The sequence below is a fragment of the Peromyscus eremicus genome, chromosome 1, assembly GCF_949786415.1.
Source record: "Peromyscus eremicus chromosome 1, PerEre_H2_v1, whole genome shotgun sequence".
Taxonomy (NCBI): Eukaryota; Metazoa; Chordata; class Mammalia; order Rodentia; family Cricetidae; genus Peromyscus; species Peromyscus eremicus.
This window is the reverse complement of record NC_081416.1, coordinates 192,233,539-192,257,210: the sequence shown is the minus strand read 5'-3', so window position 1 is coordinate 192,257,210 and position 23,672 is coordinate 192,233,539. Positions and strand designations below refer to the sequence as shown.

General features: G+C 38.9%; 1 protein-coding gene and 2 pseudogenes across 1 annotated transcript; 2 read left to right on the top strand and 1 right to left on the bottom strand.

Annotated features, from left to right (window-relative positions):
• Positions 1–2,568: 2,568 nt before the first annotated feature.
• Positions 2,569–3,516, bottom strand: LOC131904017 (vomeronasal type-1 receptor 2-like). Its single transcript, XM_059254930.1, has one exon. It carries the CDS (start codon positions 3,469–3,471, stop codon positions 2,569–2,571), a length of 903 nt encoding a protein of 300 aa, XP_059110913.1. The 5' UTR covers positions 3,472–3,516.
• Positions 3,517–19,760: 16,244 nt separating this feature from the next.
• LOC131904009 (vomeronasal type-1 receptor 4-like) lies at positions 19,761–20,769 on the top strand (annotated as a pseudogene).
• Positions 20,770–21,975: 1,206 nt separating this feature from the next.
• On the top strand, positions 21,976–22,716 carry LOC131894636 (tropomyosin alpha-4 chain-like; annotated as a pseudogene).
• Positions 22,717–23,672: the final 956 nt, after the last annotated feature.

Genomic DNA, 23,672 nt, shown 5'->3' with positions numbered 1-23,672 from the left:
CAGCTTCTGTCTCCATTCATTTTTAGCAAATTTCATACTTTGTCTTAGTGGGAATATAATATTCCATTTTGCAAATGTATGACATTTTAATTATCTATTCATCAGCTATGAAATACTAGGTTGCCCACACTTCTGCAATATGGTCAGTAAAGTATTAATGAACATTCATGTAGTAAGATAGTGTGTCCTTTGGCCTTATGGCCAAAAGTGGCATGGCTAGATCATGTGGTGGATGTATTTCTAGCCTTTTGAGGAACATCCATACGTGGTAATATATTGTGTACCCCAGTAAAATTGTCTGAGGATCAGATGACAGAGCCAGCTACTAGATTAGACATAGACATCAGGCGGTAGTGGCACACACTCTTAATCCTATAACTCAAGAGGCAGAGATCTGTCTGCATCTCTGTGAGTTCAAGGCCACACTGGAAACAGAGCCAGACAGTGGTGGCATACACATTTAATCCCAGTACTGGGGAGCACACATGCCTATAATCCCAGGAAGTTATATCTGGGCAGAAAAAAAGGTATATAGGACATGAGGAAACAGGAACTCACTCTCTTCATGCTGAGGATTTCATAGAGGTAGGAACTAGTGGCTACCTGTTCTGCTTCTCTGATCTTTCAGCTTTCACAGTGATATTTAGCTCTGGGTTTTTTTCCAATTAAAAGATCATCAAGACTCAAAAAACATCCACACTGTTTTCTATAATGGCTGAAATAGTTTGTACACTGAACATACCGAAGAAATATCTCCCTTTTGGAGATCCTCCCCAGCATCTGTGGTCACTTGTTTCAATAATCTAGGTCATTAAGACAGGGTTAAGATGAAATCTCAAAGTAATGTTAATTTGTATTTCTCTGCTGGCTAATGATATGAAATATTTTTTTTATGTTTCTATGTCATTGCTATACCCACTGACTTTATGATTTTCCTGCCACCCATCATCACTTACCTCATAGCAGACATTATTGCCTAATTTGCTTACACATCCATCTTATGATACTTCTGATGCAACTGCTTTATTCATTCCAAAAATCTTAGACCTGATCCTTGTCATCCTCAGACATAAGTGGAACCTCCATTATCTCTCATTTATATATCCCATTTCCCTGTTCTGCATCAGCATGCAATGAAGTATTTTAGGATGATTCCTGTTTATCTATGCCAAACAACCCTAAAGGAAAAAGCATTCATTTTTCAGACATTTTTCAATATTCTATGAAAGCCCTATAAACACCTACTACTGAACAGAACATCTGCAAATTTATGTGATATTTAACCCACAAAGGCCCTCTATCTTACCCTGCTTCACTCTGTTGTTGTTCATTTATCTTCCTTTGAAAGTCCATCTCATCCTCCTAGGACCCATTTCTTAAACTGATACAGAATGAGATTTCACCAACAAACAAATGTCTCAATTGCTGGGGTGCCACTGTTTTAGGATGTAATAGAAACATCAAAAATAGGACATAGTTAGAAGAGTTGATCATGACTGAGTCTTTGCAGGTTAAACTCTCGGCTCCTAACTGTTTTCAGAACTCTGAAAATTTCAGAGTAACTCATGAACAATCTCATTTTTGCAATGTCTTCCTCCAATGTCTCAAGTACCTGCTGCTCATGATAACTCTCTTCTTAGCATCACCAAACTTCAGGCAATTACTGATGTTGTCACTACATTGCTGAGAACCTGGGATGCTGCTAGAAACTCCAAGAACTTGTCTGATCTTTATGCAACCAGCTCAGCCTTTTCTAGCCAGAATGAATATCAAAATGAGGCAGCATCTTTCAGTGAATGGAATATCACATAATTGTGGGTGGAGGAACATAGGAGAAAAAGTTCCTGATAAAGCTATAAAGAGTGCTGAATAGATTGTGGCATGCATAGAAGAGTAGCATAGATTTCTTGCACTATTATTATAAATCTCCAATCACTCTTTCTCAAATACATGTTTTTATTTAGACCAATGAGAGGTACTATTCTGACTTGAATAAGTGGTGTAGTATAGGTATGACCTGGCTCATGGCAGACTGTGGTTTGTACCTCTGGAGCAGCTTCAGGCAAGGTGACCAGGAGCTTTCCCATAACAAGAGATCGGGGCACTGTAATCTGTGTCAGATGTGAACTGACCGAGGCTTTCTGTTTTGAAATTTTATGGCTTAAATAGTACCTGTGGTTGCAGAGTCTTGTGCCTGTGGAGTTTATCTTCCATTGAACCAAAAATATATCTACAGAGCATCCAGGATATTATGTATCTGTCCATTTGATATCAAAAGTGGTGGTAATTTGTTGAAAACATATTAAGCACTTATCCTCCAAGGCAGCCTGGACCAAAAAGAGGCTATGAAATGTGTCACATAAAGGCTATAAAACCCAGGATACCAAGGGATTTGTTAGATTTGAATGAAAGGTCCACCAGTGGAAGACACTTGAAAGATTCTTACAGTTTACCTAATACAAATATTTCCCCCATAGAATTTTTGTATTGTTTCCTTTTTCAAAAATTGGATACTGAAAAAGCATGCAATTTATATCGTTATAAAAATATTAGAGGATTCTGTATCTTTTATCCATAAAAGCAAAGTCTGGAGAGAGGGGATGACTGACTCATAAGTAAAAAGGGACTCAAAGAGGGAAAACACAAAGTTATAATGTTTGTGATTGTCATTGGCCACCAATTTTGATGAGACAATAGAGCACTGCAACCATGTGCAATAGTAGAGAGGGTATAAAAAGCCAGAAAGGTGAACACTAGAACAAGGATGTTTTGGGTGGCTCTGGACTCAGGAGAGTTTCTGTGGAAAGCATAAGTGCTGCGGATGTATTGAACTTGCTGTCTGTGCCTATACAAAATGACAATCATTGAGCTGCTGGACCAAGTGATAAGGACAGAACACACAAGTTCAGGAAACACAAAAAATGCTATATATAAGTAGACTGTGATATTGTCATGACCTACAACAGTATAGTATTTAAAATCTGTCTCTTTTGTTGTGTTTTTCCTTCTTAATTTTATGGACATATACAAAGGGAAAAGAACGTTTACCATGATGTACAAGAACCAGCAGAGAGAAATGTAGACACCAATGTCCTTGGGAGATTTGACTCTAAGATTCTTCCAAAAGGAGTTCCTAGGGTTGATCATGATGGCCTGGAAGACACTCAAGAGACAGATGGTGGCAATGGACATGCTCCTGAAAACCCTTAGAACATACATAAAAAGTTGGTAGCTCCAATCATTGAAGAAAAGTTTCAACACAAAAGTGGTCATTGTGCTGCCTATTCCTTTAGAGAGAATGATCAAAATGTTAACCATGGCCAGATGCATGAGAATTAAATCCAAGGGCTTTACTTTGTGTTTCTTGTAATAAATACTTAGGCAGTAGGCAAGAAGAGAGATATTTCCCAAAATTCCAACTGTATTCTGAATCAAGAATATCATTCCTATTGCCAAATTCTTGGGGTCCATTTTATTACTGAGCAAAATTTACTTCAAAATGTGCCAACAGTCACTTCTCAGAGGGGAAAAAAAGGTATTTTTATAGTTAAGATGATCTTGTTTACCTCATGTCACAAATGCACAAGAATCACATTAGATGAAGACTGAAAACCCAAGGTGGTCAGCACAACATGATCTTGGCCACACTGCTTCTCATAGTTATTTTAACACCAAAGACAACAATTAGTGAGAACTGCTGAAGTATTCAAATGCATGTATTTATGGAGCAAATTCTCATTATATTTCTCACAAAGTCAACACTGAGAATAGGGCAAAGTGATCCTGGTAGAAGCAATGATCATTGAGTTCAAAATGAAAGTATGTTCAATATTACAAGTCCATTCATACTGGAGAAAATATTTTCTCTTGTCTTCTTCTACAAGGAAGAAATTCATTGTGAATGCCTTTCCCGTATCAATATTAAAATTTAAATTGAAATATTACAACAAGAATGAGAATTTTTCTTTTCTTTGATAATCAGGTTTGTTATTTAGCACTAACCATTAGGTGAAAATGATGAATTAGATAATGTTACATTAACAGATAACTTTTAAATTCTACCCCCTACACATACACATGGAGCAATATTGGGGCAGAGTTAAGATGAGGACAGTAGACACATTCTGCCTAAAGAAATGTTATCTAACACAATGGAGAGAAAACAGGGGAATGATTCCAACAGAAATTAGTTAGAAGGATGCAATACTCTACAAATAATACATAGGGGGAAGAATGTTCAGTGTTCCTATCTGATCTATTACCTGATACATCACTCAGCAGTAGAAATGTGAAGCAGAAGTCATTGGAAACACTAGCTCTTGGTAAGCATGTAGCTGAAACAAGAATCCTGTCTATGATGTTCGCATTACTCCACACAATTTCCCAAATGAGAGGCTGAGAGTTTGTATAACAGATGTACACCTTCCTATAGAAAACCTAGCTTTTACAGACTACATGAGCCTTCACAGGTAATGCTCATTGAGACACAGAACCTACATCCAATGGTTGATATGAAGGCAAATTAATACAAGCTTGTACTTTAGCAGTACAGTGATTGACTGATGTTTATTCAATGCCATCCTGTACAACAATGTAAATGCAATCAGAAGTGCATTGACAGCACTCACATGCACTGAAATCCACTTTGAAAATGTAAGAGGAGAGCTCCCATCTGGCCCAGAGAGCTCCCCCCTGGCCCATAGAGCTCCCATCTGGCCCAGAGAAAGAGAGAGCTCTCATTGGATGAAGATCTGTCATAGGACCAAGAGTAAACTCAGGGGACAGGGAATCTGTCAGCCCTGATTAGACCAAGAGTGGCTTTCTGAGAAGCAGAATCTGCCACCTCTCATTGGGCCAAGAGAGGCTTCCTGAAATGCCGAATCTGTCAGCTCTGACTGGACCAAGAGCCCTGATAAGACCAAGAACGTATCCGTGAGTCACAGAATCAACTAGCTTGGGTTGACCCAAGAGCAGTTCATTGAGACACAGAAGCTGCCTGTTCCAATCGGACCAAGAGCTAAGATTAGACCCAGAAGGGCCCCCCGAGACACAGACACAACAAACACAGAGTGGACCAACAGCAACTCGCTCAGACACAGGCACCTCTTATATCTATTAGATGAGGAGAAGGGCAGACGTCAAGGCAGAAGTACATACAATAACATGAAGAGCAATACAGCATCACCAGATGTGGGGGAGGTGGTAATGAAGGGCAAGGATTGGGGGAAAGAGTACTTAGGGGAGAGGGAGGTCCCAGCTGGATCAGGAACAGAGAGGGAGAGCAAGGAAAGAGATACCATGATACATCAAAACCCCATGAGAATAGCAAGAAGCAAAGTGCTAGAGAGGTCCCCAGAAATCCACAAAGATACCTCCATAATAGACTACTGGCAATGGTCGAGAGAAAGCCTTAACTGACCTACTCTGGTGATGGGACAGCCAAACACCCTAACTGTCGTGCTAGAAACCCCATCCAATGATTGATGGAAGCAGATGCAGAGATCCATGGCCAGGCCCCAGGTGGAGCTCTGGGAGTCCAATCGGCAAGAGAGAGGAGGGATTGTATGAGAGAGAGATGTTGAGACCATGATTGGAAAAATCACAGGGACAAATAGCCAAACTAGTGGAAACACATAAACTATGATCCAATAGCTGAGGAGCCCCCATGGAACTGGAGCAGGCCCTCTGGATAAGTGAGACAGTCAATTAGCTTGAACTGTTTGGGAGGCCCCCAGGCAGTGGGACCGGGTCCTGTCCTTAGTGCATGAGCTGGCTTTTTGGAGGCTGGGGCCTATGCTGGGACACTTTGCTCAGCCTGGGTCAAGGGAGGAGGGGACTGGACCTGCCTGGACTGAATCTACCAGGCTGAGTTGAATCCCCAGGAGAGTCCTTGCCCTGGAGAAGGTGAGAATGGGGAGGTGGATTAGGGAGAGGGTGGGGGCAGGAGGAAGGAGGGCAGGGAAATCCATGGTTGGTATGTAAAATTAAATTAATTATAAAATTTAAAAAAAGAAAATGTAAAAGATCATGCTGTAATATTCGAATTAAGCAAAGAGGAATACATGGGAACCAGGGTTCTAGTTTTTCAAAGCTTAACAGAGACATGAACTTACCTATAATTATTTCCACTCCTGCCAATAACTCAGTAGAGCTCTAGTGTTGATGTTATGACTGAAATCGAAAGTAAGTTAGTTAAAGAAATATTTTTCTACTGATTGTGTGTATTTTCAGATAGGGTCTTTTTCGATAATGGAGGTTATCCTGGAAGGTACAATAATCTTTCTGCCTCAGTCTATGGATTCCTGGGATTAAAACCAGGCCAATGTTCAGTTTCTTGATCTATGTGTGACATAGTGAGGTGACTGTCATTTATGATCTGTGAAGAAATAAACAAATACAAAAATTCAAGGAATTATCTGCTTTAACACAAGAGATGCCAAGATCTTGAAGCTACCTTGAAGGCAATGTGATCAGTGGAATGCAAGCAGTGTTTGAGAATCTTCCATAAGGACACCCAGCCACTGAAGAGAAACATGGAATGATGCAAATAAAAGAGCAAACATCCAGGATTTCATACCATTTTATCAGAGTGGCCAATGGAGATATTGAAGCTGTTATAATTCTTGCGTTAGGAGAATGAGCACCCAGGTTAATCTCCAAAATTCACATGAAAATCTGGAGTTGGATGCTCATAGCTACAATTCAAACAGTAGGGAATGGGCAGAGTCAGTTAGATTTCTGAGTCAGGCTACAAAGAAAGCATAATATTTCCTGAGAGCTGCAGATGAGTGAGAGGGTATGACTCAAAAAGAACAAAATAAAAAATGTCTGAGGAACTACAATGGAAGTTTTGATCTGTGTCCACACTCTCACGTATGTTCAAACTCTCCTGAACACAAGTGAACTTAGAATATAGAAACAGGGACATACGTACACAGCAAAATAGTAGGTTATAATTAATTTCTATTTAAAGCTCTTGTTTACTAATGCCTTATTTAAGTCAAATTATTAGTAATAAATCAAAATTTATGAACAACTCTTTAATAAAAACATATACACATAGAATTTGTAAACTACGGAATATTATGCATTGCATAAATGGAAGGCCAAGGGGTAAATATGGCATGGGCTGTGGTTGTAACCTAAGTTTAAGCTCTTGATTGATGTGTATGAGGCTCTAAATTCTGCAAACTTCAGCAATGAAATGGGGAAAAGCCATCCTGAGAGTCAGTGACCTCAGAATATTATGAAACAAGGGGAAATGACAAAAATTGCATGTGTGCTAGAACAGAACTTTGCAAGACTCACAATGACATTGCTACCTTTACCTTAACACAGTGTTCCATCTCAAGATGGAAAACAGGGACTGTTAGGAAGACAACATCCTGCCCAGTCACAGATGTAGTACTGCCTAGAAACATTTCCTCCAAGCAGGGTTAGATCCTAGCTCATTCCTAGGATTCGATGTTTTTCTTAGTTTCATTTCTAAGGTCTATTTATAAACACAAAGTCATTTTCTGAAATTTGTGATTGTTATACTGCAGAATTATTCTGTGATTCATGTGTACAATGAATGGAAATCTGAATAATGTAATTAACAGAATCCTGAAGCACCTTGAAAATCAGATTTTATTAGGTTTCACATTTTTTAATAGGCAGCCTGAAAGAGAATTTAGTTACACTTTTGCTACATGAAGAATTAGAATAAGTTCAGGGATGTCTTCTCCTTACTAACTTGGCCTATATCCCAGAAAGTCTCCCTGTCTCCTGACTGAATCTCTACTGTTCTGTCTGTATCAAGAATCAATTTTAAGATTTGTGCACTTACCATACCTCTATTCCTGGCTTTCTTTGTCTTTGCGGATGAGAACACTATGCTCCCCTGACTTTTCCCTCTGCAGAATCTTCAGCTCAGTGTATAGCTCCTGACATGACAGCCAATACTATGGATGAGAGAAGGAATCCAACCCTAAGATAATGGTTCATATATCTATGACCTCAATTCCCTTCAGAAATGCAATTTTTTCTCAGCTGTTGTCATAATGGCAGAGATAGCTTTGGGAGTCAAGAACTTTTCTGAAAATTTCCAGTTGATAATTACCAAAAACACTGGTGAATTCCTTGTAAGGGTATCCAAAGAAAAAAATGTGTTTGGAAAGGTTCGTATATTATCCTAATGGATGACAAGTTCAATGAATATCAAAGTCTCATGTGAGAGAGTCCTCTAAAGAAGTTTGTTTGTCTCTTTCAATGTGTCAGATCTTCTCTGGGATCCCCTAAATGAAATCAAGTTAATTATTAACTTTTGGATCTCATGTGCACTCACTCTCAGATCACCCACCTGAACAGTGATTCATGATTTCTGGGAATTGTACTGAAGTACAAGTAAAAGGGACAGAGTGACATCATAATCCATTACAGAAATCTCTCCTCTCAACGGAACTCAATGCAAATAAATAGGAATTAATAATATGAAAAATTTCAAATAATGAATTGCCACTTTCTCTTTCTTAAAACACTGAATAGAAAACAGAATAATATATATTTATATATATTAACTAATCAGATAAACAGAATGTATTTTTTCAGCATTTTATGAAAAAGCGTAAGAATTAAAGGTTGAGAATTTATCTTCTGTCTATGCAGCATCTTGCTTTCATGGTTTTTCAACCAACATAGAAATGAGAGAGGTACAATTTATACCAGACCACCACCAATTTCAACATACAAAAAGCCTTTGGTTTGAAGCTCTCTCTGCACTTCAGTAATTCTCTAAAATAAGTTAGGAACACAGGAAAAGAATAGTCCCCAAAATGTCCCAAGTAGAATAAGATAGAGTAAAATTCAGGATAGTAATTTCTGCATAAAGCATTTTTGCCTGGCTATGCATATGCTCTACTACTTATCTATACATAATAGAGATATATTAGTTTTATAGAGGACATGAAGAGATCATTAGCATTCAGAATTCCAAAGGTGGATAGTGTCTTGGGCATGTGGTCAACCCAGGTCTACCCTTGCAGGCAGTACAACCCCAGAGGTCAGGTTCAGTAAATCAATTATGGTGAGGGGTATGAAGCTTTACAGGATGTCAAAATTGATCATCTTGCATAATCTGATAAGTACAGACCCACTTGAGTCTCCCACTTGTGATCCTTTACTGGCCCTCCATCAATTTGGGCCATCACAGAAATCAGGAGGAAGAATGAATTCCTTGAAAGCAGAGTAGTTAAAGGAAGGCCTTACTTCACACAGGCTAAGGGAGAGTTATTGGTTGAGGAAAACAACAAAGAGAAGGTTCTGCTGCAGGGCTTACTGGGTTTTGGATATGGCAAGAGGCATATATGACATGGGAAAAGAACAGAAAAGTGAGCAGGAAAAGAGCACAGAGTGTCTGGGCTGATAAAGCAGGTATTACAGAGACTTGTGAATGTGTTTCTTTCATAGTGCGTAATTTGAATACCAGAAAATGTTTTATTACTCATTTTAGGTAAACATACAATCTTATATATCACATTAAATGAAATATAATTGTATTTTTAATATACAGTGACATTTAGCTAAACCGTAGATATCTCCTCTCTGTCCCCTGGGATGCAAGGGTTGTTTGGAATTCACAGGCAAGAAATCCAACAAGAAGGCCTTGGATATAAGAAGACAGAAAAATTTGTTACACATTCCACAAGAAATTTCCATGATCCCAATAAACAGAGAAATCTAAACAACTTAGAGAATTTTCTGTAAACAGGGAATCTCTTGACAATATAAGTATTTTCGAAAAGTTATATGAGTTGACAAAAAAAAAAAAAAACCAACAGTGTATGTAAAGAAGACCAGAAAAAATGCAGGCAATCATTCATAGGCTATTTCACATCCTGACTAGCAATCTTGCCAGGAAATTTATGTTTAACTGGCCTATAATTTATACTGAAACATTCGTTTAAGTTCTTTCAGCTGAACCATTTCTTCACCATCCAAGAAGGACCAGCATTGTGTTTCCTGCACCAATAAAATCAGTTATTGTAAAAAAAAATCATTAAAAAAAATCAGACCAGGAGAATGTAGATGAATTTCTAAGTGGTCTTATTAAATAAAAAACAAGAAGCCAAATATAGGGGTGAAAGCCTGGAAGAGATCAAGGAAATAGAGAAAGTCACTTTACCTCACTAACTCTGGAGCTTCCAAATGCAAGTTACTTCCTGTCTACTCAGGTCTATATGCCTTGCTGTTCTGCCATCTGACTTGCTCTCTCAGTTTAGCTACATCACTTCCTCTTCCTACACAGCTCTGTCACTTCCTGTCTGTCTGTACAGACCTCAAGACCTTCATGACTAACTAGTTTTGGAATTTAAGCCCTCACACCTGGCTCTGTTTCCAGTGTGTCCTTGAGATCCTACATGCCAAGTGATAGAATTAAGGGCATGTACCTGACTTCTTTGTTTACTTGTAATGGCTGGCCTTTTTCCTCTGATCTCCAGGCAAGCTATATTTATTAAAGCACAAATAAAATATCATCACATTTCAGCACAAATGAAATATCACCACAGGAGAAATTTTGTATCTATTAAAAAAACATGTATCTGCTGAAAGTATGGACCAAAATATATGACAAAGGATTTTTAAGCACTAGAGTATATATATAAAAAACTGGAGCCAGGTGGTAGTGGTGCACACCTTTAATCCCAGCACTTGGGGGCAGAGGCAGGAGGATTTCTGTGAGTTCGAGGCCAGCCTGGACTACAGAACAAGATCCAGGATAGGCACCAAAACTACACAGTGAAACCCTGTCTTGAAAAACCAAACAAAAACAACCAAACAAAAAAACCAAAAAAACTGGACAATGCATGAGGGAGACCCTGGATTTAAAGATGCTCCACTGCATGACTTGCCTTTGAAGAGATAGATGTCAGCTGCCTGCCTGTGGTTTTCCTCTAGAACCAAGTGGGCCTGGGAATCAAGACTGATAGAGGCATTATTCACTGAAGGTCCAAGTCTAGGGGTGAGGAGAGGAGGGGCACTAGATTCCAGGGAAGGAGCTAGATAAATATTACTCAGTGTCCTGCTGGTGCCAGAGAAGAGTCAAAGGAGTTCCAGGGAACACCTGCTGTGGAAAGTACTCTGGTGAATGTCCTGTCTCTGGCCCTGTCTTGGAAAAGGACAGCCCAGAGAAGGGCATTTGGTACTTTTAGTTTCAAAATTTAGCATTTTAAATGTCACTAACTTATACTATGGGTTTGGAGTGGGAAAGACAGAAGGACCTACAATCAGATGTTTGGAGGGTTAAATGGGTCTCATGTGATGGAACTGGAGAAGAGAGGGGTAGTAGGTGGGTGCAGTAAACTGTGACACATAGCTGTGGGCAACTTGGCCTTCAAAAAATTAAGAATATAATCAACCCATTTATAAGTCACAACAGTCACATTCAACAAATGTCTCCAGATTGAAATCTGTCTTAGAGAGTCATTGAATTGCTGAGATAAAATTCCATGACCAAAAGCAATGTGGCGAGGAAAGGATTTATTTCAGCTTATAGTTCCACATTAGTCCTTCACTGAGGGAAGACACAGTAGGAATTCAAGTTAGGAATATGGAGGCTGGATTTGATTCAGAGTCCATGAAGGAAGGCTGCTTAACACTTTGCTCCAATAATTCCTAGGACCTACAGTTCAAAGATGATTCCCACCATAGTGGTGCCCTATACGTATCATTAATCAAGAAAATTCCTAATGAGCTTGCCTACAGGCCAACCTTATTGAGGCATTTTCTCAATGCAGTCCCTCTTCCTAGATGATGCTAGCTTGTATCATGTTGACATAAAACTGACCACTTTTAAAGTGGTAAACAGAATAGTCAATGTTCTTTAATGAATATATTTCTAGCAAGATAGAGGTATGCTAAAGTCACCTTTTGATTTAGACAGCTCTTCCTGAGTCTGACCCTCTGGGTATTTTTGGCCTGGATCAGGAATTCTTGGTCACATTGATTGGGAAGGCCCAACTCATTTTCAGTAGGACCACCCTTGGGCTAGTGATCCTGGGTTCTATAAGAAAGCAGGCTGAGAAAACTATGAGGACTTACCAGTAAGTAGCATTCTTTTACAGCTTCTACATCAGCATCTGCCTCCAGTTTCTGCCATGTTTGAGTTCCTGTCCTTATTTCATTCAACACTGACACTGATATGGAAGCATAAACCAAATGAACCCTTCCCTCCCCAAGTTGCTTTTACTCATACTTTTCCATAATGGCAATATTAATACTAAGTGGGAAAAGCAATAATAAAGTAAGTGAAGAAGATATGCTGAGGTAAAAGCTCTTCAAGATTTTTATCCAGTTTACTGGGGGATTTCCATTTGTAACTCAGCAAAGTCCTTCCAATTGCCTGAAAGTGATCTTACTTCATTAGGCTTGGAGCCCAAAATGGGATATGAACCTCCTATTCACCCATTTGCCCATTCAGAATTCCCAAGATCCCTACAATCTGATCCCTAGGATCCTCCACTGGATATAAAGAAAAAACTCACACCTGCTTTTCCTGGCCCACTTTAGAGCTACTCAGAGTACCTAATTGTGCTTGTCTGATGTACTGATATTGTGTTCCCAATATATTGTGCACACTAATAAACTTATCTGGGGTCAGAGAACAGAACAGCCACTAGATATAGAGGCCAGAAAATGGTGGCACACACACCTTTAATCCTAGCATTCCAAAGGCAGAGATCCATCTGGATCTCTGTGAGTTCAAAGTCACACTGGAAACAGCCAGGCATGGTGACACACACCTTTAATTCTAGGAAGTGATGGCAGGAATCAGAAAGGTATGTAAGGCATGAGGACCAGAAACTAGAGCTGGCTAAACTTTCAGGCTTTTGAACAGCAGTTCAGCTGAGATCCATCCGGATGAGGACACAGAGGCTTCCAGTTTGAGGAAACAAGATTAGCTGAGGAATTGGCGAGGTGAGGTTAGCTGTGGCTGGTTCTGTTTCTCTGATTGTTCAGCGTTCACCCCAATATCTGGCTCCTGAGTTTGTTTTTATTAATAAGACCTTTTAAGATTCGTGTTACAGTCCAAAGCCTTCCATCTTCCCTAAGGTGACCAGAACACCCAAGTATGCAACTCACACCTCCCTTTCCAGCAAGTCTCACTACTCATCCAGGACTCTGCACACATTCTTCTTCTCTCATGGCAACACCCCAAAGTCTTTGTTCTATGACCATGTTCCTCCTTCTCCATGCACAGCTCTCTTAAATATTTCCTCCAGCTATAGTTCAGTACATTTACCTGTGTTTCTTTTCTATCAATAATTACTTAAAATATTGCAAATCCAGTCAAAGACCTTGTTCCACCTCTTCTTGCTCCTCTATACTCATAAAATCCACAATGTCCCTATACTCTCCCTGATGTGTAATAGATTTCTCCAGCTCCCTTTCTGTACATGGCCACAAAAAAGCAATGATATCTGCCAGTCAGGGGCTATTGTCTCCCTGTATAGCCCAGAGAACCAGGACCTGTTCAAACAATTAAGGAACATGCTGAGGCACCTGGCCCAGTGACTTCAGACATGAGGGAGTAAGTGTCATGAAGAGTAAGAACTGCAATAGAGCCTGAAGCCCTAATCATAGCAAGAGAAGCAAAAGAGGGGAAAAAACATAAACTCAAGTATGTTATTCCTCTCCAGAATATTATAAATTCCTCCACTAAAGATGAAAGGGGATTTCAATCCAAAGGAAGAAGCCAATGTACTAAGGTTCGTAATTTCTAGCACAGGAAAAATTCAGACAACATATCTCTTCCAAAAATGACTAATCCTACGGCAATAATTTTTAATGAAAATTATCTGGAAGAACTTCTAGGCAAGGAATACAGAACAATAATTAGAAATATATTTGAACAACTCAAAGAAGACATGTGTACACATAAAAATAAAAACAAAACAGATGAATGAAAAGGGAGGAGTCATTACAATGTATGAAAAACAAAACCCAAAAAGAGAATTGTAGAAGAAAAATCAAAACTGATATGATGCTAGAAATGGAAACCTCAGTAAGCCAAATAAAAACCTCACTAAAAAGCCTCACTAACAAAATGGATCATATTCAAAACAGATAAGCACAGATGGCAGACAAAGAAGAGCACATCGACTACTTTGTAAAGGTCAATGATGAACCAAGAAAAATACAGAAATGAAACATGGGAAAGCATTGAGACATGGTAAAAGATAAAACTATTGAATGATGGGTATAGAAGAGGAAGAATACTATTCCAAACCTTTTAATTATATATATGGACTCTGTTCAAGGATTTCAACCCAGAGACAATTATTAAATATTAATTTTTGCCAATGTAGAAATGATTGTTCATATTCTTAATATTGAGGTTTAAGAATACACTGAAATAAGTCAAGACAGACACTTTAAACAGAAATACAATTTTGAGAAAATTTCATTCTGCTATTTAACTGATCTTTTAAGTTTTCTTAGAATTTATTTTCAGAAGCAACTTATTTCACTGGAAGAAGAGGCAACATGCTGTTGATCTTTCTTGGGTTATGAAAGGATGATCCTGTTGAAAAAAATCTTCAGTGGACAGTTTGGAATGACTTGCAGACCAGGAAAATGAAGTTTATAGTGAAAATACTGGTTTCTCTGAATGTGAGTGCCCCATGTCCTACTTCCTGAAATTCTTCTGGTCCTGTTCACATGCACTGTCTTTTTCCTTGTTATGAATTTTTAAAATACTTACATCATCTACATTTCCTTTCCATACTGATAATTCTCTAAGACTTCTGTAATCTTGTGTATAGCTGGGTCCAGGACATTTCTGCTGGAATGTCTAACAGTTATGACTACCCTCCAAAGTCTAAGAATAACTTGGTTTGCTTTCTGATATGTGATTTCCAAGCAGACTTCCCTGTATCTGGTGATGGAAATGCTGAACATTATATGGCTTTCAAAAACTTAGTATACATTTAAGATATTAGATGTATATTACCTACAGCAATATTTATAAGTGTTTCATTTCATGTGGTAACGGACAATTATATGTTTACTTAAAATGAGTAAGAAAACACAAGGTAGGGTGAGTTTAATGAAAATGGTTGCCATAAGCTCATATATTTACAAGCTTAGTTCCTAGTTGAACTATTCCAGAAGGATTAGAATTAGGAGGTATGGTCTTCTTGGTGGGAGTATAAATTGTGGAAGGAAGTATGTCAGTGGGGATGAGTCTTGAGCTCTCAAAAGCCTATTCCAGACTCAGTGTCCCTCTTTCTCCCTACCTGCTCCCTAAAATTCAGGATGGAAATCTCTCAGCTACTTCTCCAGGACCACACCTCCCTTCTTGCCACCACATTCTCCACCATGATGATAATGGACTAACGCTCTGAAGTTGTAAGCAAGCCCCCTATGAAGTGCTTTATTTTCTGTAAGTTTCCTGAGTGATGGTACCATTTCACAACAGTAGAATAGTGACTAAGTCCCTCCACCCCCAGTTTATCCAAGAGATCTTAATAATTTCCCCTTCCTGGAGCCCTCCATGCCTGACACTCTTAGGGTCCTCCTTTTTACCTAGCTTCTCTGGGGTTGTAGATTGTATCCTGGTTATCCTTTGCTTTGCATCTAATCTCCACTTAGGAGTGAGTACATACAATGTTTGTCTTTCTGGATTTGGATTACCTCAGGATGATTTTTTTCTAGTTCCATCCAATTGCCTACAAATTTCATGTCATCATTTTTTATCACTGACTAATACTCCATCTTGTAAATATAACACAGTTTCTTTTTCAGTTCTTTAGTTGAGGGGCATCTAGGTTGTTTCCAGGTTCTGGCTATTATGAATAATGCTGCTATGAACATATTTGAACAAGTGCCCTTGTGGTATGATTGAGCATCTTTTGAGTATATGCCCAATAGTGGTATTGCTGGGTGTTGAGGTAGGTTGATTCACAATTTTCTGATAAATCTTCATACTGATTTCCAAAGTGGCTATACAAGTTTGCACTTCCACCAGCAGTGGAGGAGTGTTCCCTTACCCATGTCCTCTCAGATGTAAGCTGTCCTCAGTGTTTTTTATCTTAGCCATTTTACAGGTGTAAGATGGTAGCTCACACTCATTTTGATTTGCATTTCCATGATGGCTAAGGATGTTGAGCAATTCCTTAAATGTCTTTTGAACATTTGAAATTCTTCTGTTGAAAAATCTCTGATTAGATCTATACCCCATTTTTAGTTGGATTATTTGATATTTTGATATCTAGTTTCTCGAGTTCTTTATATATTTTAGACAAGAACATGAGTGAATGGGATGGTTGAGCTGGGGGAGGGTTGAAGTAGGAAAGCAATGAAATAGATATCTTAATAGAGGGAGCTATTATGGTGTTAGCTAGAAACCTGGTGATAGGGAAATTCCTAGGAATCCGCAAGGATGACCCCAGCTAAGACTACTACCAATGGTAGAGAGGGTGACTGAACATGCCTACCCCAGGAATCAAATCGGGAAATAACCTAACTGTCATCATAGAGCCTCCATCCAGTAAATGATGGAAGCAGATGTAGAGATCCACAGCAAAGCACCAGGTAGAGCTCCAATTTCATAAGAAATTGTTAATTATTTCATTTATATTTCTATCTCCTCATCATTTACATGAAACATCAACTAATTTTACAGTTTAACATTCACAGAATCTGGTACAAGACTCAATGTTTGTAGCAATATTATTACTGAACTATGAAGTTCATCTAATCCTGGATGTGCATAAATTAAAAAAACAAACAGTATCTGCACTTCTTCAGGAGTATGACACCTTTCTAGGCAACACTGCATCCACAACTGGATAAAAAGCGGTGTCTGTCCTAAAAGTCAATGGTGATCACCATTGTGGCTTTTTTTCTTTTTAATTTGGCTATACAATGTACAGGTGAATTTGACATTGTCATTGTTAGTCTTATACAATACTGATATAGGACATCTCTATCTTTTGTTATTTCTCCTCGCTTAGTGATATTCTGGTTTCACTAATATCTCAGGATAGGTTTTCCAATTTCTATTGCTGATGCTGCTGGAACTTAGAACCTTATGCATGGCTGGTAGGAATATAATGATTAGGTTGCATCTACACTCAATATTTACCTTTTTGCATTCAATGTACACAATTCATAAGATTTCATATTCATCACATTCTATGTATATGCTATTATTTTGATGTCATTCTAAAGTCTTGATTTATTAATAATAGTTTGAGTTGACCTAGGAATTAGTAAATAAAGCTTTTAAAATAAAATGGCTTGCACTTTCACATCTTTTATGTGTACATGTGTGTCTCTGTCTGCATGCAGGTGCTCTTTCCTGTTCATGTAGAAAGGTACTTGTGTGGGACGGCTTCCTTAGTAATTTCTCAGACATGTTTGTAGCTCGAGTTTTCCTGCCTGGCCCACAGTCAGGACAAATCTCTGTCACCCGCCAGTCCCACAGCCTCTCAGACCCAACCAAGTAAACACGGCCAATCAGTGTTTTATTGACCAATCAGAGCAACACATTTGCCATACAGAACATCCCACAGCACATGTTTTATGTTCTTCTCTTTGAGAAGTGCCTTATTATTAGTCTTTCTGGTAAACCAGCCCTAAGTGACCTACACTCCTCTCCAAAATCCCTAAGTGTTCATCCTATAAATGCAGATCAGCACAGTCAAATTTTTATGTGAATTCTGGAGACTGAATACAGTTCCTATTTCAGGTAAGGAAATAACTGAAAGAGATTAATGAACTCCTCAGTTTTTAATACTTTAATGTATAGGCCACACTCATATCATGTATTAATTTTCACATTTTATACCAGATACAGAAAGTAACATTGATCAATAATTTATTTAATAGATAATTTTGTATTTTGTCCCCTTGAAATATATACATATGTCTGGTGGGAAAATATATATTGTATCTCTGCTATGCTTATCAAAACTGACTCAGACCTAGGCAGTTTTTGTAATATTAGAACACTATTTGTAATATTAGAACACTATTTGAGCATATCCTTGAATATACTGCCAGTGGTTGAGAACACCTGTACAAGTTATGAAAAGAAACAGAGTATAGTTTGAGCACTAAAGATCATGACATACATACCATTGCAGATCAAAAACTTTGCATTAATTCTGGCCGTGTTCCTAATCTCAAGTTTCTACACTGCCCACATGGCATTATTAATTTTGATGGTGATTCTCCAAACATTCTGTGTAGTCTTGTATTTTCAATTAAGAGAAATTCATTGTCTATAACAAATTGTTATGCAAACCATGGAAGTTATAAAATTGTAACAGTGATTCAAAGATTGTCACTTTTATGCAGTTCTCAGTTTATGTCTGGAAAGCCCCTAACCACAACAAAACCTTTAGTAATTATGTTTCATAATTTGATATGATATAAAAAATGCTATGGCTGGTTCTTGTGAAGAACCCCTTGACTCCCAAGAAAAATGTCAGTCACGGGGAAATGGCAGAGTACTTCTAGGCTTGGAAGAGCCATGAGTGGTGGACAGGTCTCAGGGTGAAGATGGATGCTTGATTGATTAACCTCTTCTCATTGTCTCTTCCTTGCTTCACTTACTAAGGGTTCAAGTCCTAATTTCTGATTCTTAAACATATGGTGCATACTGCTGCTCCACATTGTCTTCAAGGTAGCTCCAAGACCTTGCCACCATTTATGTTACAATCTCAATGAATTCTAGCATTTATTTATATCTTAACTGATCTTAAATGACAGTCACCTTATTATGTACTACATATAACAAAACACAGAACATTGGCTTGTTGTGTCAGTATCAGGAAACCTAGCATAAAAGCAGGAGAGTGTCAGAACACACCAATTCCATCTGCAATACAGAGAAAGACCATGTTCAAACACACATGTCCTCCTAAAACATATGAGATCTTGCCAACTAACTTTCTTTTAATTCCAAGTCATCAGATAAGTAATAGTGTACTACTGGATTATTTGCAGGAGTGAAATTGATTGAACATTACTTCATATTTTTTAAGAGGACAGAGCACTGCTTCTATGTGTTGTGATTTCCATGAATTGAAACTTAACGATGAATTCTGTTGGAATGGATCACATATTTTCACTCAATTGTGCATTAAGTTACAAACCCTCACAGAGACTGCCTCCTCTCCCATCACTCTCCTCACCCTAACTGTAATGATTTAGATGTAAGTGTGAATATATGTGTTTGTGAAATAGGAAGATATTTTACTCTTAATGTAACCATATTGAAATTATAATTTGAACACAGTAATTAGTACTATTTAACTAACAATGAATAAGAATTTTACTGGTTCTACCCTTTTTATTTTTCTGTTTAAATTAACACAAAAATGAACTCACAATGGATTTCTTTAAAGGAGAATAAGATGACAGAAGACTTTTTCTTCAATATGGGTAGACATGTTAAATTTAGTTTCCTTCTTATTTGTAATTCACAGATCATTGTTCTCCTAGGATAACTTTGCAATATTTTTAAATTTGATTTTTTTAAGAAATAAAATGAGAATCCTCTCTCTTATTGTATGTATCTGAAGACATCAGCAGTTACACTGAAAGTTGTTATGCATGTCAAGATGACTTTCAGGTGGAATTTGGAAAGGTCTTGCACTGCTGTCCACACAGGGTTTCTAGAATTGAGCTAATGTGACTTCCTTAGTTTACTCCACTGCTCCCTGTATACAAAGTTCATCACTTTACTCAAAAAAAAAAATGACTGTAGGAATATTTTGAAGTAAAAGGTGCTCATTGACAAAATGGACTCCAGGAATTTGGCAATAGGAATAATATTCTTATCACAGAGTACAGTGGGAATACTGGGAAACTTTTCTCTTCTTTTTGACTATCTAGTCTTTTACCAAAACAAAAAGCAGTTAAAGCCAATGGATTTGATTCTCATGCACATGATTATGGTCAATTCCTTGATCCTTCTATTTAAAGGATCATTCAACACACTGGCAGCTTTTGGTTTGAAACAGTTCTTCAATGATTGGAGCTATCAACTCTTTCGGTATATTCTTAGAGTTTTGAGGAGCATGTCCATTGTCACGATCTGCCTCTTGAGTGTCTTCCAGGCAGTCACCATGAGCCATGAGAACTCCTATTGGAAGAAACTTAAAGTCAAGTCTCCAAGGGACATTGGTCTCTACATTTCTGTGTGTTGGATTTTTTTACATCATGGTAAATGTCATTTTCCCAGTATATATAGTTATAAAATATATTAGGAAAAACATAACAAAAGAGACAAATTTTGAACACTATACTGTTGTAGGTCATGACAAAATCACAGTCTCCTTATATATAGCTTTTTTTATGTTTCCTGAACTTCTGTTTTCTGTCCTCATCACCTGCTCCAGCAGCTCCATGATTGTCAATCTTTGCAGACACAAGCACCAAGTCCAATACATTCACAGCACTCATGTTTCCCACAGAAGATCCATGGAGTCCAGAGCCACCCACAGTATCTTGGCCCTAGTGTCCACCTTTCTGGATTTTTATACCTTCTCTGCAATCTTACATGTTTGTGCTTCTCTATCATATGATAAAAGTTCATTGTTGGTGAACATCACAGCAATCTTAACACTCTGTTTTCCTATTTGGGCCCCTTCATGCTTAGAGTCAGGACTTTACCCTGTCCAGTCACTGCTTTCTATGGAAAAAGGATATAAAAACTGCCAATGTGATTATAACAATATAACTGTAGACTTTTACAGAAAATCAAATGTTTTCAATTAATACACAATGCTGTAAATATGTTGCTCTGATTGGTTGATAAACAAAATGCTGATTGGCCAGTAGCCAGGCAGGAAGTGTAGGTGGGATAAGCAGAGAAGTAGAATTCTGGGAAAAGGAAGGCTGAGTGATGAGATGTCAGCCTGCTGTCCAGGGAACAGCATTAATGGCACACAGGTAAAGTCACAGAACACATGGTGACATACAGATTAACAAAACTGGGCTGAGTTTAAGCGTAAGAGCCAGTCAGTAGTAAGCCTGAACTAATGGCTGAGCTTTTTTAATTAATATAAGCCTCTGTGTGTTTACTTCGGTCCGAGCAGCTGCAGGACTGGTGGGTGAGAGAGATTTGTCCTGACCATGGGCCAGGCAGGACACAGAAAAACTTCCAGCTACAAACAGTAGCTAAGCTGTTGGGACATAGACCTTTTGATATTTTAATTGACATTTTTGTAGCCTTTCCTTGTGACAGGCTGCCTTTAGGAAGACATGCTGAATATGTCTTCCTCAAAGTATCCCCACTTTGTCATCAGGTGGACTGATACATAGTATCTCGGCTGCTCTAAACATTTCATAGGTGTGGTAGTTTGAGTGTAATTAGCCCATATAATCTCACAAGAAGTGGCACCATTAAAAAGTGTGGCTGTTTTGGAGTGAGTGTAGCCCTTTGGAGCAAGTGTGTCACTGCAGGCAGGCTTTGAGGTTTTCTGTGCTTGCTTAGAATTCTGCCCAGTAAGTGAGTTGACTTCCTGTTGTCTGCAAGAAGTAGGACTCTCCGCTACCATTTGCCTGAAGGCTGACATGCTCCCACCATGAAGATAAAGGATTGAACCTCTGAAACTGTAAGCGAGCCACCCCAGTTAAATGTTTTTCCTTTAATGAGTTGTCATGGTCATGGTGTCTTTTCAGATTGATAAAACCCTAAGATAAAAGACATCATAAGGAAGCTACATTCCATGGGCACAAATCTCTGCAAGCAAAGTTGCTGATAAAGCCATGAACATTCACTACAGGAAACCTTGTTTAATTCAAAACTGCTCCCCCATACCAACCTCCCAAACTCACTGTCATTTATAAACCCTTAACCATTTTGCTGAAGCTATTCCAAGTTACAAGGCCCTTCTGCACTGATCCTTGTAATATCTATTGTCAACCAAGTATGAAAGTAGATATAGAGCTGTTACCGGAGCCCAGCAGAGTGAGCACACCATGGCTGGCCTCAACTCGCTGGAGGCAGTGAAACACAAGATCCAGGCCCTGCAGCAGCAGGCGGAGGACTCAGAGGACCACACGCAGGGCCTGCAGTGTGAATTGGACAGCGAGCGCAAGCAGCGTGAGAAAGCTGAAGGAGATGTGACTGCTCTCAACCACCGCATCCAGCTGGTGGAGGAGGAGCTGGACCGCGCTCAGGAGTGACTGGCCACAGTCCTGCAGAAGCTGGAGGAGGCAGAGAAAGCAGCAGATGAGAGCGAGAGAGGCATGAAGGTGACAGAGAACCGAGCCATGAAAGACGACAAGATAGAGATCCAGGAGATGCCTCTCAAAGGGGCCAAGCACATCGCTGAGGAGGCTGACAGCAAGTACGAAGAGGTAGCGCGTAAGTTGGTCATCCTGGAAGGTGAGCTGGAGAGAGCAGAGGAGCGTGCGGAGGTGTCCGAACTAAAGTGTGGCGACCTGGAAGAGGAGCTCAAGAATGTCACTAACAACCTCAAGTCACTGGAGGCTGTTTCTGAAAAGTATTCTGAAAAGGAGGATAAATACGAAGAAGACATTAAGCTTCTGTCTGACAAGCTGAAGGAGGCTGAGACCCAAGCTGAGTTTGCAGAGATGCAGTTTCCAAAAAGAGAAGATAATCGATGATCTGGAAGAAAATCTTGCCAGGCCAAAGAAGAGAATATGGGCTTACATCAGACACTGGATCAGACACTAAATGAACTTAACTGTATATAACTCAAACCAAAAGAGTCCTGTTCCAAAACCAGCATGACTCCAGAGAGTGTGCCATGTCTTTCTCTCTTGTAAGAAGTTCCTCTTGTTACTGTGTCTCCACCTTTCTGGAAATGCCAAGCAGATAATGAATTCATGACCAAATATTTTGTCAAGCTTTGAGCACCACTTAAGTTTCTTTCCTTTTCCTTGCAAATGACACCAGCTTCTCAGCTAGTCTTATTCTTAAATTGCATTTATTCCTAAAATAGGCAGGGAATTTCACACTGAATGTAGTTGCTTAAAGCTGAGGGCATTTGGTTCCTGGGAATTAGTCAGCTCCACATTTTCAAGCACAGGCTCAAGTATCTGATAGTATCTGTTCACTGTTGGGGAAGTTATGGGAGGCTAGGTGTTGTCACAAGAAAAAGTGTAGGAATTTTCCACCTAGAGAAAAAATTAAAAACGGGATGCTATGGGAAGTCAAGCCTAATCATGCTGAGTCAGCTCCACACTCCACTGTGCAGAACAAACTTCCTTTAAGCATTCCAAGTGAGTATGCTGGGGTGATTGACCATGTGTCTTCAGATAGATCCTTGATGTTATTCCGTGCACATTTTCCTTTCACTCCAAAATTGTTCTCTGAAGAGCAAATGTCTTATTCCGGGACTGGTCTGCTGTGGTCTAATGACATGCTCAGCAAGGAATATGGCAGAGTCTAATCCTTTTCAGATCATTCATGTCAAAGATTGCTAGCAAAGCCAGGCACAGTGGTGCACACCTTTAATCCTAGCACTCAGGAGACAAAGGCAGGTGGATCTCTGTGAATTTGAGGCCACCCTGGTCTACAGAGTGAGTTCTAAGCCAGCCAGGGTTACATGGTGAGATCCTATCTCAAATAACAAACAAAAAGACTGTTAGCCATCAATACATTAAGGAGACTGTTTCAATAACAAATGCTGAGCAACAAAAGGTCTCTC

Coding starts and splice junctions, on each gene's coding strand:
- LOC131904017 (XM_059254930.1), bottom strand. CDS start 3,471: ATGGACCCCAAGAATTTGGCAATAGGAATGATATTCTTGATTCAGAAT.